At 23.9% G+C, this 17,496-nt stretch overlaps 1 protein-coding gene across 8 annotated transcripts; it reads right to left on the bottom strand.

Annotated features, from left to right (window-relative positions):
• Positions 1-1,056: 1,056 nt before the first annotated feature.
• LOC122530612 (diacylglycerol kinase eta) lies at positions 1,057-17,487 on the bottom strand. Of its 8 annotated transcripts, none has more exons than XM_043657758.1 (24): positions 17,303-17,487; positions 16,632-16,975; positions 14,223-14,614; positions 13,685-13,889; positions 13,082-13,218; positions 12,685-12,776; positions 12,476-12,606; positions 12,090-12,258; positions 11,913-12,015; positions 8,002-8,324; positions 7,506-7,820; positions 7,280-7,419; positions 6,932-7,175; positions 6,318-6,562; positions 5,631-5,887; positions 5,219-5,510; positions 4,790-5,017; positions 4,364-4,466; positions 3,809-4,078; positions 3,420-3,714; positions 3,019-3,339; positions 2,643-2,738; positions 2,252-2,383; positions 1,057-1,792 (listed from the first exon to the last, which is right to left on the bottom strand). In XM_043657758.1, exons 3-24 carry the CDS (start codon positions 14,259-14,261, stop codon positions 1,544-1,546), a joined length of 4,386 nt encoding a protein of 1,461 aa, XP_043513693.1. In that variant the 5' UTR covers positions 14,262-14,614; positions 16,632-16,975; positions 17,303-17,487; the 3' UTR covers positions 1,057-1,543. The 8 variants fall into 8 exon arrangements, with proteins under 8 accessions (XP_043513693.1, XP_043513651.1, XP_043513677.1 ...); XM_043657716.1 differs by having other exon boundaries at positions 1,057-1,834; positions 17,303-17,486; XM_043657742.1 differs by having other exon boundaries at positions 1,057-1,834; positions 8,002-8,321; positions 17,303-17,486.
• Between the last annotated feature and the right edge of the window lie 9 nt (positions 17,488-17,496).

Here is a 17,496-nt window from a genome sequence, read left to right as displayed (position 1 = left end):
ATTATTTTTTACAGTTGATACATGTTGACACATAATATAACATGTTTGTTCTTTATTTCATTCAATATATAACTTCTATCAATTTTTCGTATACTTATTATTTTAAAACTATTTAACTTAAAAATTTATAAATTGTTTTTTTAAATATTCGTAATTTTAATATTTAAATTTCAACATTTAAAAATTTTAAAAGTAAAATATTTTATAAACCACACGTTAAAAAAACTAAGAAATTTTATACAAATATAAACAGTCTTAAGAATATTATAAGATAGTACTATAGTAAGATTATATGTCAAAAATATATGAAAAATTATTTTTTCACGTTAATAAATGTATGTGTATTAACTGCAAAAAATAATTTTGTAATCGGTATTGTAATTTTTATAATTAAATTAGCGTAATTTTTTAGCAATATTTTTTATCTTTGTTTTTATCTGCAATCAATACATTTTTTCATATTCATCAGTGTTAATATATATATTAAGAATTATATTTACTAAGTTATTGTACTACAGAAGTTTCATGTCTATTAATAGTTTTGTAAATACATATTGCTTAATATAAGTATGTTTTAATTTCAAGATTGAATAGTATAAGAAATATTTTCTATGTGCTATATATGAAAATATTAAACTATATCAGTTTCTGTCACCAGTTTCATTTAAAAAATTATGAATTTAAAACATCACAGAACCTATTTTGTAATATAGTTTTTTCTTAAACATATTTGTATATATACATACATACACATTTTACTTTTTTGCACAAGAAATCAAAATCAGAGTAAATAATACAAATTGTAATGTAATATACATTATGTAAATTATATAATTGACAATATTTATTTCATATTTAAATTTAGAATGTAATTTTCAAATATATTAATACTGTTGCAAGTAAATTTAGTTGAAATTCTAAATTGTAATATATATCAAATATAAAAAACAACAAATAATGATATAATATATATCTTCAAACTTATAATTTACATTAATATATGATTGAAGTCTTTAATTTTTATACAATATACAAAGGAACAAATATAACTTAAATTAATGAATTAAAATTTTTTTTGTTTAATAAATGCATTATTGATGCTAGGCTCATGTCTAATAATATTTTATAATAGGAATTGCATTAAAATATATCTCATTAGACATGACTATAACATATTTGTATTTTTAAAGGATAAAAAGTTTTTCTTATAATTCCTATATAATCATTTGTCTTTTGACATAGAACCGGTTCAACAGTTTGGCACAAATAATATTATTTTATCATATACAGCAGTGTAGAAAATAATTTTCTCATAACACTGCTGTGTCACACTAAGTGCCCTTTTTATTAGAATATTTATGTTATGCTTGTGTTACATAAAATTTTTAATTATAATATAAGGATTCGATCCTTGTCCTACTTTTTAAATGATCTATATATTCAAAACCTACATTTTACAATATCCGAATAATTATTAACTGGCATAACAGATTATTTTATTGATTGTATATTTTATACTTTTAAATATTTAAATTAGTTATAACTAATTATTTAGATCATTGATAGCTTGTAAGATTCGTTTAACATGTCCTACTTTAGTAATACCAAGTTCCTTGAGATCTCTACGTGCTAATGATAATAATTCCCTACCTCGTATATCATGGGAAACAAATTTATCGGTATATTCACCTAATTGTAAATTCTCCAACCAGGAACACACTTCTTGCACACCCCACGTAGTAACTTGATCTCGAATGGGATTTGTTCCAGAATTAACTCCTGATCGTCGAAACTTTAACCAGAATAAACCTCTATGACGATTCTTTTTATCTCCCTATACAAATGTAATTTTATGAAACTTCTATTTCATTTCATTCATTACATAAATTATGTTTATATGTATAAGATGAAACAACAAATTAATGTGATCACTTAAAGTGTTTTCATTAATCAACGATTTTATTGATGAATTGTTGAATCAATTTTTTGTCATAAAGAATAGTCATAAAGCTAAACAAAAAACTTGAAAATAATTTTGAAAACTAATTTAAGAGGAGAACAGAAAAGTTCTGATTGCAACATTTTGAATATTACTAGAAAGTGTATATCTTTATCATTTATGATGATAATTTTTTGATCAGATCTAATTAAAAAGTAACTATATCAAATAATTCATATTGTATAACAGTTTCAAAATCCTTAGAAAAGACTAAGATATTACAAATTAAAAATTATAAGTGAAAAATTATACCTGTTCATCTGATGGCAAGTTTTGTAAATATACTAATCCTGTGCCTCCTTCATCAAATGTAAATTTTTTTAATTCTTGTTCCATACTGGCCAAAGAAAATGATAACTTACTTTCTAAATCTTCTCGTAATTTCTAGATTATATATAAATTTTATTATTAAAAAATTATCATTAAAATATCAGAAAAGATTAACCCTTCTACTACTAACTCTTTAATAGCCGATTGTCATACGCTGCATGTTAAACGAATGTTTCGGCATGCTTGGTTAAACATTTTTTAAGAAATATTGGCTCCATTTAGCTTCATTCTTTATAGTGATAATTGGCTCCATTTAGTTTCATTTTTTATAGTGATAGAAGGGTTAATAATGTATAAAATGTATATTACTCACTAGATTATGTGCTTTATCTCTAAGTAATTCACACGAATCTTCATAAAGTTGTCGTGCACTTGACACCAACTCGGTTACTACTGGTCTTAAATTAATCTGTTAAATAGAAATGACTTATTAGAAATGAATATAGTTTCAAAAATATCTAATAATATCGATCATATATAATATCATATGATCAATAATATCGACATAATACAATTAAGTAAATAATTAACAAATAATAACTATTTAAATAACTTGCTTAAAGAATATACTTTAATAAATTAATTATATTATAGGAAAAATATAAAAATGTTCACATTATTCATGTTCAAGAAAAATTATATGTAAAATATATGTGAATTATAATAATATGAAATGATATATTACTAACTCCTTGTAAAATTTTCCCATCTGGGTGAACTTGTTCAAGAGCTTGCGCTGTTCGTGCTGCAACTTGGTACAAATCTGGTTCCAAACTTGGATGTGATATAATGAGAAGTTTGACCCATTTGACTAAAGTTGTAACCACCTCAATGAATCCCAGCAGAATATACATTTCATCATCATTTAAATATGACGGTTTATTATGTACTTGTAAAGATTTAGGTTGTGATTGCAATGGTGTATTGCTTAAAGTAGATGCTGACTGAGATATTGCGTTGAGTGTATTGCGTTGTTTTTCCTCCCATGTTTTTAAAGATGTTTCAAGTGCCTATATTCAAAAAATAGATTATAATGTATTTCTATTTATTTTCACACATGTATATTATATTCTAATACCAAATTATTTACCCTATTTCTGTAAAGCATTTGCATACGATTTTTATGTATAATACGTATAATACCAGGAGGTTGAATCCAAGCTTCACCATCAACTTGTATGGGTACTCCCTCATCACCCAAAATATTAATTTGAACTGTCTGACATTGCGCAATTCTATGGTGTTGTAAATTAATTAATCGTGATGCAGCCATTTGAACAGAACCAAACACAGCTACAACTTCTAATATACGATCATCAAATGAAGGTGCCAAAAACAAATCTCCTTCTTTTGTGCCTCCCCAAAAATTTGTACCACCCATAAAACTGAAAAATACACAGAATATTGATAACATTTTATACATATTTTACTTTTATATATATATATAAAAGTAAATAGTATATATATATATATATATACCTTGGAATGTTTAATACAACAATTCCTTGCAACGAAGGTAATGGTATTCGTTGACCATCACATTCTAACTGTACTCTTTGTTCTAGATTTTTATATGTTTTTTGTAACCATTGCTTAGATCCTAATACACCATACCACATGTAATTTTTTGCTCGTGATCGACATTTTTCAGGATGTTCTTCTCTCTTATGATGAAAATCAAGACTAATTTTTGCATCTATGCCAATTCCAAAATAATTATTCATGACACAACGTTCAAAATAACCTTCCCTATAAAGTTTAAAAAAAAAACCTATTTTAGTTTATCTTGTATTCTGTTTTAATTTCTTATTTATATAATAATTCACTTGTTTCATTAATATATAATAATTATTATGATATTGATTATAAGTTAATTTTTAATATATATTTTTTGAAAATCTCATTATTAAAATTGATATTTGATTATTACATAAGTTGCTATATAATAAGAATATGATCAAAAATTATAGAATATTAATATTACTTATATTAGTCTATATTGCATAAAATCACAGCAAAGAATATATAACTTACATTAATGTTTCATCAGGATCCATTAATGGCGATACTGCAGCACAAAGTGCATCTGCATTTGCAAGTAATGCTTGACTAATAAGTCCTGTTCCACCACTAATATCTATGGAAACATAAATAAAATAATAAATTTCGATGTTTAAGTAATATACTTTTGATTGTTTTTTGATGTTTAAATAATATACTTTGACAAAAAATTATAAAATTAATATATAATCTTCATGTAATCCTAATAAGATTATTTAAAATATCTTTATGTCTTATTCATTTCCTATTAAAACACTACATTATTATAAATAACATTACAATTTTGTACTATTATTTTATGCTAGTTTAATTACAGTAAATTTTATCGAACATCATTATACAAATTACATATTATAATTATACATTATATACAAATATCATAATAAAATATTTACTCACTCGGCCACATAGGTGACAGAACTAATGGATTAATAATTGGAAGTTTTTTAACATCTTCTGTTTTGTCAACAGATTTTACTCTTTCATGACGTAAACTTACACTGGAACCACCAAATCTCGCAGCTGTAGCAGCCAAAGAAACAACCTCTGACGCTTTTAACAAACTTCCACTGCTAATTCGACGAGTTGCTTGAGGAGAAAAACCCGATTCTGGTAGCTCTACACTTACTAATCATTTACAAAAATAATAAAATAATTATTTTATATATATTACTATATTTGTATAAACAAGTTATGAAAAAAGTCATACAATTTTTTATATAATGAAATATTTACAATCGTAAAAATTTTTTGTTATTTGAAAAATTATTATTATATTTAATAACGCGCATAATGACTTAAATCTAAATCTATAAAACGTTAACTTACATCTTTCCATACTTTCACAAGTGTGTCGTCTTAAATAAGGATTCATTTTATATTCTACATCTGAATCGTGTTGACTTTCAATTGACATTGATGGACTGGGAGGATTAATGATAACACTTATTGTAGGTGGAAAGTTGTTATGTTTATCGTTTGTTGGAGTTGCATCCGAAGATACAGTAAAGCAACATACGGGACTTAGTAAATCAGATGCTTTGGCATCGTGAGAATCTTTAAACTTATTCATTTCGTTTACATTCTGTCCCGTTGATCCCATTTTGTATTTTATTTTATTCTAATAAAAATTAAATAGAAGATTTTTACCAATACATATATTAAATATCTATGTAAATTCAAGTATAAGTAATATAAATTTTTTCATAAAATTATATTTACTAAATATCAATTTTGTTACCTCTATTTCTATAACAGTAGAACTTTTTGTTGATCTTTTAAATGATCGTTTAGCAATTTCATTTGTAAGATCAGTATTTTCTAATTCATTTTCTAAATACTCTCTTACAGAATCATATTCTTCTCCATTCATTATACTAGTTAAATCTTGTCCCATTAAACTTTCAGAATTTTGTATTTCACTAGTGACCATTTCTGAATTATCAGGAGAATCAATATGCCTAATTTCAGAATCAAATGCATCACTACTTATATATCCTAAAACAAATACGTGAAACATATAAAAATGTTTGTGTGAACTTTGTTCTTAAATATTCATTAGAACACTTTAATCATAATATTTTATCATTCTGATTTGAAATTTGATTTATATCAATACAATTAAATAAATTATTAATAAAAAATATTTTAAATTAAAAATGGCATAAAATATATAAAAATATTAAAGTATTATAAATAAATTTAAAAAAGATAATAATTTAACATTAATTTAATATCATATTTACAATACATTAATTTAATAATTTTCTGATAAATCAAATAAAATAAAAGAAAATAAAAAATTTGTATTACTACAGATTGTGTAAAATAGAATTCAAAATAATTATAGTCTAATTTATAGTTATAGTCTAATTACCCAAATATTAGTAGTAGGTTATGTAAATATTAATAATATTATTATAATTACCTTTAATTGTTTCCATCTTAGCTTTATTTTCATGTATTGGTGATTGGATTGAATCTATTTCAGAAGAAATGTCTTGTGTAGTTCCATCTTCGGAAGGTGAACTTGTATCAAAAGTAGTTCTTGTAACACTAACTTGAAATTCTGAAGAAATTTCTACATTATTAGAATCAGATATTTGTTGATCATTAGATTCTGGTGTTTCTGCTTCTTGTTCATTGTCCATAGACATATGAAAGTTAAATGAACTGAAAATAAAATCGAATAATAATTTATTATTGTTTCTGCACTTTTTATAATATTTATTTAAATTAGAAGCTTTATTTTAACTTATAAAGTCTTCTGAATTCGTTTATTAATTCGTTATTAGTTTATATATATAAAGATAATAACAATATCATGTTTTTGAATTCTAAATATGCATAATATTATAATATAATATTATACAAAATATGATAATATTAGTATATGATTATATTATATTATTTAATTATATTATATTATATTATATAATTATATTATATTATTATTTCTATATTATATAATTTATATATTTTGTATTATATTCATTTGCATCAATAATTTATGTTATACAAAAAATCAAAATATATGGATACCTTTGCAAATTTTCACTGTTTCGTCTACTATCAGCAAAACCATCAGGTGCAGGTAATGTTAATAATTCTTCGGGTTGAGAATCTCTTCTAAGATCAGGTATTGGACTCAGAGATGCTACATTAGGCGTTGGACTAGTACACGTTGAATTATCTGTGCTTTTTACAGATTCTATTAATGGTCCTACAGATAAATTATCAACGTGGTCCACTCTTAAACCAGGAATATCCAGCTGCTGTCTTTTATCTGAAACATATTTTTTCATAATATTATAAACATTAATAATAAAATAAATAATGCATTACAAACTTTTTAATAAAAATTTAAGGTAATTATTACTATAAACTTACTTGATATTGAATTTATTATAGTATCGTCGTCTAGTGAACTATTTCCTACTTTAGTAGCATCTTTTGTATTAATCTGATCATCCGTAATCAATTGCGAATATTCCACAATTTTTCTTACAATTCTTTTTAAACTATTTGCTCTAAAATTCAATAGGAATATTATACATTTTTATTTATATTAGATAAATGCATGTTTAATGTTTATATGTATGTATGTTTAACACACCTTGACATTACTGTTTCTTTTTCTATGAGTTGTCTTTTTTTTTGAACTTTTTTCAAATTTGTTATATCTTTTTCCCGTTTCTCTAATACTCCTTTTTCACAAATATCAGGTGAAACAGAAATTTCAGTAGTTAAAGTAATGTTGTCTGCATCATCTAAATTCTCATTTAGATGTCCTTCTTCTTTACACAATATTTCTAAAAACAAATCAAGTTTTTGTTGAAGTATCTTACATTTTTCTTCCACATGTTGGTCCTCTGAGTTTATATTTTCCATTATATATGTTGCAAAATCTTTTACTGTGTCACATAAAATTCTGTAAATAAACATTTTATTAAAATAATTTTTGCCTCTTGATATGTATCATATTTTTCATATTACTTTTATCATATTAAATAATTTTATTTGCAGACTTTTAAATTAATTAATCAGTTTATTTTTAATAATTATTAGAGATTTACTTTAATATCACTATATTTTTTGCATGAAATACTTACTTAATACTAGATAAAACTACATTTTCTTGATCTGATTCCAAAATGTTTGTTATATGACTAATAACATTATCCTCATATTGATGGGTAATACTAGATTTTAATGTACTGTTAGACTGACTTAAAACACTTTTAGGACATGGCAAAGATATGCTACGTTCAAAAGTCATAATACTCCATCGATCAAGCATCTTTGTGCCCGCTTTTTCATATTTTTCTAACAATTGCGGTAAATGAGCATCATCATCACAAGAAGATCCCCAACCCAAAACACGAGCCAGATCATTTCCAGTTCCCAATGGTAGAACTCCAACTTGACACTGCTTCTATTTTAAATTTTTATGCAAAGAATGATTTTGTTAGAGTTCTTAAAAATACGAGTATTTAAAAATAATTAATACTTATAAAAAAGTTTTAAAATCTCGAAGTCTATAATCATACACTATTACTATTTAATCAATTATTTTGTACATAAACATAATAGAATAATTACATAAATATTGAGGTATGAGTTGCACTATAAAATGAATAATTTTTTATCTATTACACAACATACATCGCAAATAAGCAAAGCAATAGTTAAACATTCAGAAAAAAGAAGTTTGTTTCTTATAATAAAAATACAAATTTTCAATATTAAATTTATTATAAAATATTTAATATTAGTCTACTGTGCAAATAGTATTCTATTTCCTAAATTTCTTATTATAGAACCTTAATGTTCCTAGAAAAGTTTTGTTGCAGATGTGGATATAAATTGTAGTAAGAATATTACTATCAATTGTAAAGCCATTTCTGTCAGTTTCTTACGACTTAAAATTTATCTTGAACAACAATATTAAATTATCGCTTAATTTTCCTTCTTTTATTCTATAAATTTTTTTCTATCTTCAATCATTGTATTAGGTATGATACATAATTATAGTATTATTATTATATATATGCATTATATATTATAATATTAGACATAATCTTTTCATATCTTTTCATAAATTTTGTTTCGTCTAAACAAATTAATAATTAAAATTCAAATTATAACATGTACTATAAAATGTCTATATTTTAGAAATATATGAAATACATAAAAAAATAATTGTTTTTTTAATCAATTATATCAGTTTACGAACTATAATTGCATAAAGATTGTTTAAAAACACAAAGTAAACTGAATTTTTAATCTAATTGGATTTCAATAAATTTTAACTAATGTCATCCAAGCATTTGGCTACTCAATATCTGAAACTACTAATTTAACAGTAAAATCATAACCAACACTTACTTAAAAATAAATGTGCAAAAGTTTCTAAACATTACTTATGAAAGAATGCACTATTCTAACAACTCAAACAATTATTAAGAAGAAAAAATGAAATAAACATGTACTAACTTAAATTTTATCATTGAATATCTTATAAAACCTTTTAATAATATGAATAAAAATATATACAACCTATAAGCCTATCATAAGTCTGTAACAATTGTAATATTTGATTTAAAGAAATTTTAAAACTCCTACATTCTTTGTACTATTAAGATTTATGAAACTGATTCTCAATACTATCATTTGTAATTATACCTTATATTACCACTATTGCTGCAATCTACAAATATATGGAACATTATACAGATCAATCACACACCTTTTGAATCGTCTGGTGTAGAATTCCACTATAAATCCAAATCCAGAGGAACTAATTCCATTGTTATAATCATAGGAAGAATAGTTTTGTACTTTAATCCAAATTCCATTGGTTCCAATCTGCTCCAGTCTCTCATAATTACACTGAATTATGTAACAAGATAAGTGAAACATAAGAAACAAACTTTCGGAAATTTCTCTCAAAACTTTCCTCTTAAAGCGAAAAGTATCTAATAAAAATATTCTCTAAATTTTATTTAAGCATTTTCTTTTTCTAAATATTTATTTTATACCGATTTATTTATTTACTTTTCTATGTGTTTTCAGTATTTATCTGTAAATAATTTACTAAAAAACTTTATATTACCTAGTAAAATAACTTTATTGACTCACTTTACTTTTAAATTTGTTTTACTGTTGTAATTTAATTAATTGTGTTTGCTACAATTATCATGTGTAATAACTGGGTTTTAAAATTAGATTAAAATTAATAATTAACAATCATAATGCGAATATATATTTTATTAAATGAAATAATATCATTTTCCTACACAATTTTTGCACTTGATAATTCATGATTTATATGAATTATATCTTTCTTAAATTTTATATCTTACAGGCTTTTGTAATAAATCATATAACATAAAATTTTATAATGGACAACTTTTATAATAAAATAGGTTTTAATGCCAGTAACTACTTAAATTATAAATGTGCAATTATAATTACAATTATTATATTACAAAATTAGAAAGAATTACTACATGAAATTGTGAATAAATAATATGATACTTAAATATTTGTAATGTATAAATAACAACTAACAAGACATTCAAGAATTATCAAAAAGTGCGTGCTTAACTTACACTTACCATCTACAATAAATAAAGTTAATGAAGCTTCACGTATATAAAGAATCCTAATGCATAAACACCAGTATCATCTGAAATAAAATTATAAAAGAGACACGCCATGCTGTGTAAAATATTAAAGCTTTTCATTATTATACACTTAATCTTTTGTAATATTTATAAATTTATTTTAGTAAGCTGGAATTTCAAAAATAATTTTAAATATTTATATTTTTAACTTGCATAAAATTTTAGTTTCAATTACTTAATCTTTTACTTTTCTTATATTATCTTACAACTATAAATATCTTGTTGTTATTTGAGAAAATATAAATTCTTTCCCAATGAATTTCTTCAACATTTTCCTTATATTTAATATATAATTTTTCATCTAATAGTTTTAGCTAATAATAAATTTGATATATATTTTGATTATTACAGAAAGATTAAGCAAATTATGGATATTGCTTTAAAATCACTGCTATTCACAAAAATCTTATGTAACTGTAAGACATAATATGGAGATAGAGTCTTCATATAGGAAAAAAATAAAGCAGACAAGAAAATCAATTTTGATGCATTTTTTATGTTAATTATTAAACTGATTTTATTGAGCTATCATTTATTTATACTGGTTTTGAGTATAAAAATACTTAACTCCAGAGATGTTTGATATTTTTTATCACTATAATAGTAAATACAGTGCTTTGTTAAATATTTCATGTTTTTCAACAATTTTTTTCATAGGTTTATTATAATAGTTATAAGATTGTCGTTAAAGAGAAAATAAGAAAACAATTTATGTTATAAAAAGTAAATAAATATACTGCTTATTTATAAAGAAAATAGAAAAAATTTAGTAAAAAATTCACAAAAATGATGAATTTTATAACTTGATCTTTTTATATTCGTAATTTGCTATTTCGTTGAATTAGTTTATAATAAGTTGGATATTTTGTTTAAAAAGACAAAATTAATTTTCCAATCCCTTATATTTTTTATTTGAAATCACCATATCTATTACAAATTTTCTAAATTTGTTACTTAATAAAAACAACTATATTTGAGATAGACAGAATTAATGGGATATCTTATATATATGAATATTCTGGTATATTATATAGCAAGATATTATAACATTCCAATAAAATGCAAACATGCGAATGACAAAAAGAGTAAATTTTTTTTGTTACTTTCATTTCAAACATGTTTCTGATTAAAATAATTTTGTAATTTCTAAATCGTACAATAATATTTGTATATAGTTTATATTCATGCATATTAATACTCTACAGAGCATTACAGCTTCTGCATAACAAACATTTTCAAAGTGAATTTATATATATTCTACGTAATAATATTTTAAAATCATGCAATTAGCAAATATTTACAAAATCAGAAGATTATATGAACTTTTGACTTACATGCATCCCAAGGCGATCAATTTCAGAAAGAACCCAACCAACAGAGCCATCTCCACTGCATACCAAAATACGAAATGGATCAAAGTGACGAAATAATCTTAACCTATTTATAAAAATATATTAATAAATTGTATTAACATTATTTAAAATTATATAAAATTTTATAAAACATCTTACCCTGGTCCTGGTCCTCCTTTTATAAGATCAAATACTTGTGCTGGATTTAATAATTGTTTAAATCTTCTAAGAAATTTAATACCTTGATTGTCACCAGATTTACTATTTACAAATACTAAAAGTGGGCTGCATCCAGTAGGTCTTGTAGCTTCCCAAGCTTCATCACTACCTATTAAATAATTATTGCATACTATGTAAAATACTGGATATATACCTATGTAATATCATTGTATTACAAGACTAAAAAATTTATTTTCTAAAATTATGCTGCATTTTATACATATAAAAGCTTAATAAACAGTATTTATCAAATATTGCAACTAAACTATAGAAAAAAAGTGAATTAAATATTAGATATGTTACCAAAAATTTACAAGTAATGTCACCTATACTATGCAGTGCTGTAGGAGGAACTACACTCAATTTAACTGGTCCTAATGGACACTTAACACTTATGGCAGGTCTACAAGCTGTATGTACTGTAGCTCTACACCATAAACATCTCCAATCTTGAAGCCTAAATAGTTGATATAAAAAAGTAAATACAAATTTCAAATATAAACTGGTTCATATTTTTCATAAATTAACATTATACCTGAGTACAGAGCCACAAGTTTTGTCACATACAGAACATTTTGAGGATACTGGTAAATTGCCTTCCATCCATTGATGAGGCATAGTAATGTTCTATATAAAAATAGTTTAAAAAATGAACTATAACAATTACAATTTGTTTTCCAATCAAAATAAAAGAATAACATTGATGTCTCATAACAAGTAGAAATCTTTCTTTTTTTTATTCAAATTTTTCTTTTATTTGAATTATTGTTTTTTTTTTTTAACACATACTAAAAAATATATTTTAACAGAAAAGCTATATATTAATCTTTCTACACAGCAAAAATAAAAAATAAATATATAATACAAATCTAGTAATTTTTAAAAAATTAATATCTTTACAAGGACAATTTTAATCAATTTTTTACACATACCCCATCTTGGTCCTCAATAATGTCCTTGCCAATAGATGCCAATGTGGTCCATTTGCAATTATTTATTGCTTTTATGCTACATCGTTTATGAACTTTATATTTACATATTTCACAACTTAAACCATGAGAAGTAACACCTATAATTTTATAATATAAATCAATGTACATATATTATATGTATAATTAATGCATATTAATTAATATGCATTATTTATGACATGTATTTATTATTTTACTTTTATAATATGCATTAATTATTTATAACAATTAATTAATTATAACATTCAATGTCATTACAACTTTTATACATTCATATCTAATAAAATATCGTTAGAAATACAAGAATTGATACATTTCTAAATACATTCATTGTTTTTTAATATTACATTTTAATAGTGCAAATATATTATGCAATTTGTTAATTTCTTATTGATATTTGTGGAATAAAATTTAATGATCATAAATTTTATTTACAGTATTAAACTAGGACAAAATTTCATATACTAATAATAGGAAATAAAATTCTATATATACTTTATTATTATAATAAATTGTATATAATTCATTATTATAATAAAATTATATAATAAAGTGTTTGTTTACCATAAAGAGCATCCCTGCAAACATTACAATATGTTGGTCTCGCATGGCTTGTTGCATACCAATGATGATTGCCACTAAGCATTTCTGCAATTCCAGAATCTGTCTGGATACGATTCTTTGTTACTGTTCTTAATGCATTCAACCAATCTTCCATTTCTTGCCTACTTTCACCACAGAGAACCAGTGATCGAAATGGAGTTATCACCTTAAAAAATACACATGACATTACATGTATGCATAATATTAAACAATAAAATCAATTGGATTCAATCCCTAAAACATTCCTTAAATGTTCTATGGAAGAAATAAGAATCTTATATATTATTTTATACAATATTTTGTATGTCTGTGAGAAATTTAAATTTATCAGTTTCTTTTTATTATTTTAAATTAATTTATGACAATACTTGATAACAACTATACTGCATACAATAAATATTGTTACAACGGTTATATTTATATTGAGAAATAAATTGTCATTTGATTTTGAAAGTAATAACCTTAGTGTGCATTCATGGCGTAAATCGAAAAATATTACCTTGAATCGAGAACGGGTTCTCTGTTGCTTTGGTGACATTTGAATTGCAATTTCAAGCACAACATTTGCACGTGTACGATTTGTACGTGTCTCAAAGAACAACAAATGTTATATTGGAACAACAGAGGATAGTTTTTGGACATGCGAAAAATACAGCAAAATTTATTGAGCATCGAAACGACCGAAGTGTATAGTAGTGTACACGCGATGTTCTTTTCTTCTTTAAGCCATTGCTATGTCCTATTTTCCGTGGCGCATGTCATGTCACCTCATTTATAAATAAATATCCGAATGAAAATGTAATGCGCTATTATACAATCTCATTGTGTACATAACTTATTTTATCAACGTGTTCTTCTTGTATTATTAAAATCTCTCTATCGTACGAAACGCTGAAAACGGAAAATACGAACGAATTGCAATTATTAAGCTTTTACTCAAAGATAACATCAACACATGTACATATATACTATATTTTCATATATTGATTATGTAGACAATTAGAAATTTGAAATTCAAAACCACGGAAAATCATAGACTATAGATTGGAAGCAGAATCGATTCGAATCAAATATAAATTATTTTGATTTATTAATTGCGATTGAATTGATAGCTCGTTCCATTAATATCTCGCTGCATTTTGAAAATAACAAGATAACACGATAATGAAAAATAAGCGATTATTATAATTGTCATTTATAATAAAATCTTGAGATGTTAAAAATTAAAAGCATTAAATGCTATTATAATCTTTAATAAGCAAACAAATGTATGCAAGTAAACTATATATCGTACGTAATACATGATTTTACAATATTTATATTTTTGTGAAAAAGTTAAATTCGTCGTTTTCTTTTTACTTTTTATTTTTTTAAGTGAAAGTTAGCGTCGCACTATTCTGAATTTGTTCTGAATTAATTTATGATATTGCTTGATAACAACTATATTACGTACAATAAAAATTACATATAAAAATAATTTCGCGTTAATTTACTATACAAAATTTAAACTGAAATTTGTTTTGATTCCGATTAAAAGTACAAAAAGTAGCTAGGAATTTTAACGTTTTATTGTAAAAAATGTATTATGAAAATAAAAGGACTTCTGATAATTAACGTAATATATCATAATTATTCAATATTAATAAAAAAATAAGAAATACTTACAACGTGCGTTTTTTGACAATTTCATTAAAATTTTTCTAACTAACGATTCGATGTGCTCTTTTAAAACATTTTTTTCCGAACCGATCTGCTATTCGCTTTTTCATCCGAAAAAATTCTGCGCTAAATCTACATACAATTTTTATTTTATAGAATAAAGATAAATAAATTTTTTACTTATTAAAACAAGTCAATAATTGTAGCATACATTTTGATAATAATAAGTATGATTACAATATATTTTAAATGTCAGTCACAGAGTGAGAGTCAAATTAAAAAATGACAAAAAAATCGCTTTTAATTTCTTGATTTTGATAACTAGATTTGATATCTTTTGACGAGATGTCAATCATAAATTAATTTATTTCTGAGATATAAGGCGCCTACATATCCATGCTTCAATGTGCAAACTTTTATATTGATCAGATAATTAATTTAAGAAATATCAGAAGTTTTATTGACTGCTAATGAAGCACAATGAATATGTACATATTATATTTATATTGCACTACATTTCTAAAAATTTAGAATCATTGTATTACTATGAAAAAGTAAAATAGAATATTGAAAATAAATATATAATGTAGTATGACTCGAATGTAGAATGAACTTGCAATAATATTAATAAGATATATATATAATAACTATCAATAAGATATATTTTTACGATTGGATATTGCCATTGTACAATGATCTGCTGCTGCTTCGTTTTACGCCATAAGCATTTGTGCAATTTATAAATAACTTTGCAATTTTGTTTCTTCAAACTAAAAACTATTATTCATTTAATCTCATTATTATTGAATATTTTATCATGATCAATTTATGTAATAAAATAATGTTAAAATCAGTAAAATCAGTAAAATCTCAAAAAATACTGAAAGAAATATGAACGTAAAATGAGTATGCTATCATTTTACTTTTCTCTATTTTGTACATTGATTTAATAGAATTCACTGAAACCATGCTAAGAGAGAATATGCATTCATGTTTGTACAAACTAGTATTTTTACATACCATACACCGTAATTTTCACGTTATCATAATTATGATGTAAGAAATTAAACATAAAACATACAAGCTATCTTTTCTATATATATATTCTAGATATATATTGATAGTGATATTTCTATATATATATATATATATATATATATATATATATATATATATATATATATATATGTAATACTTTGTGATATATATGCACTATAATTTTACTGTATCATTATTTAATTCTATTTACCGTGACAAAATGTATTATCACAAATAAACGTATTATTAATAAAATCGTGGAAGACCATATTGTACAGGTTATGTTTACACAGAAAAAAGTTGACACTGTTGCCAGTTTATTTTCACCACAGATTATATCTAACTGTGATATGTGATTACCAACTATAACAATATAATTTTGTTACAACAAAAACGTAACCAATTAAGTCGTGTAATATATCTCAAAGCATTCTTTTTAGTCCGTTTAATTAATTTTTGTTTTACGAGAAATTATTCTCTGCTCTAGGATGTATACACATTTCACGATCTCCTTTAACGATCCCTTTACATGCAACGATGACCGCCAGCGGACTGCTGAAAACGTTCCGAAATTTTTCAAATAAATAATTTGTAATACTTTGAAAAATGGGAGACAGACAATTGCAAAAATATATATATATATATATATATATATATATATATATTAAACTTACAAATGATAAATCTAAAGAATTTTTTTTGCAAGATTTCTACTAAACGTATATCGTAAAATTAAAATATTTGTTTAATTAATCAAGATTATCATTACAAAATTGTCATTTTATCAGTTTCAAATACTTTAAAACCCATTTTATTTAGAATTTGTTTTATTTTTTTCGTGAACTAACACTTCGATAGCCTCCCGTGGGACTAGTAACTTACTTGTAAACTAGTAGAACGCAGTCATTGATTGTCACGTTTCTTAAATATTTAGTTCGTAAAAATATTCGCTTCCACGTACGCGTATTTACGCGAAACGAAAGTAATCAGAAAATGAAAATTTCAGCATGTTCGATGGGAAACAACGTATAACCCGCGTATTGTCCGGTAGATCAATTGCTATTGGTAGCGGCACG

This window comes from Frieseomelitta varia, unplaced genomic scaffold (genome assembly GCF_011392965.1).
Source record: "Frieseomelitta varia isolate USP_RPSP 00005682 unplaced genomic scaffold, Fvar_1.2 scaffold_135, whole genome shotgun sequence".
Classification (NCBI taxonomy): Eukaryota; Metazoa; Arthropoda; class Insecta; order Hymenoptera; family Apidae; genus Frieseomelitta; species Frieseomelitta varia.
Note: the sequence above shows the minus strand (reverse complement) of the source record. Positions and strands in the feature narration are given on the sequence as shown.

Coding starts and splice junctions, on each gene's coding strand:
- LOC122530612 (XM_043657716.1), bottom strand. CDS start 14,261: ATGTCACCAAAGCAACAGAGAACCCGTTCTCGATTCAAG. Junction 12,259..12,475: donor TACAGCACTGCATAGTATAG/GTGACATTACTT, acceptor ATTATTTAATAG/GTAGTGATGAAGCTTGGGAA. Junction 4,079..4,363: donor GATCCTGATGAAACATTAAT/GTAAGTTATATA, acceptor TAAACTTTATAG/GGAAGGTTATTTTGAACGTT.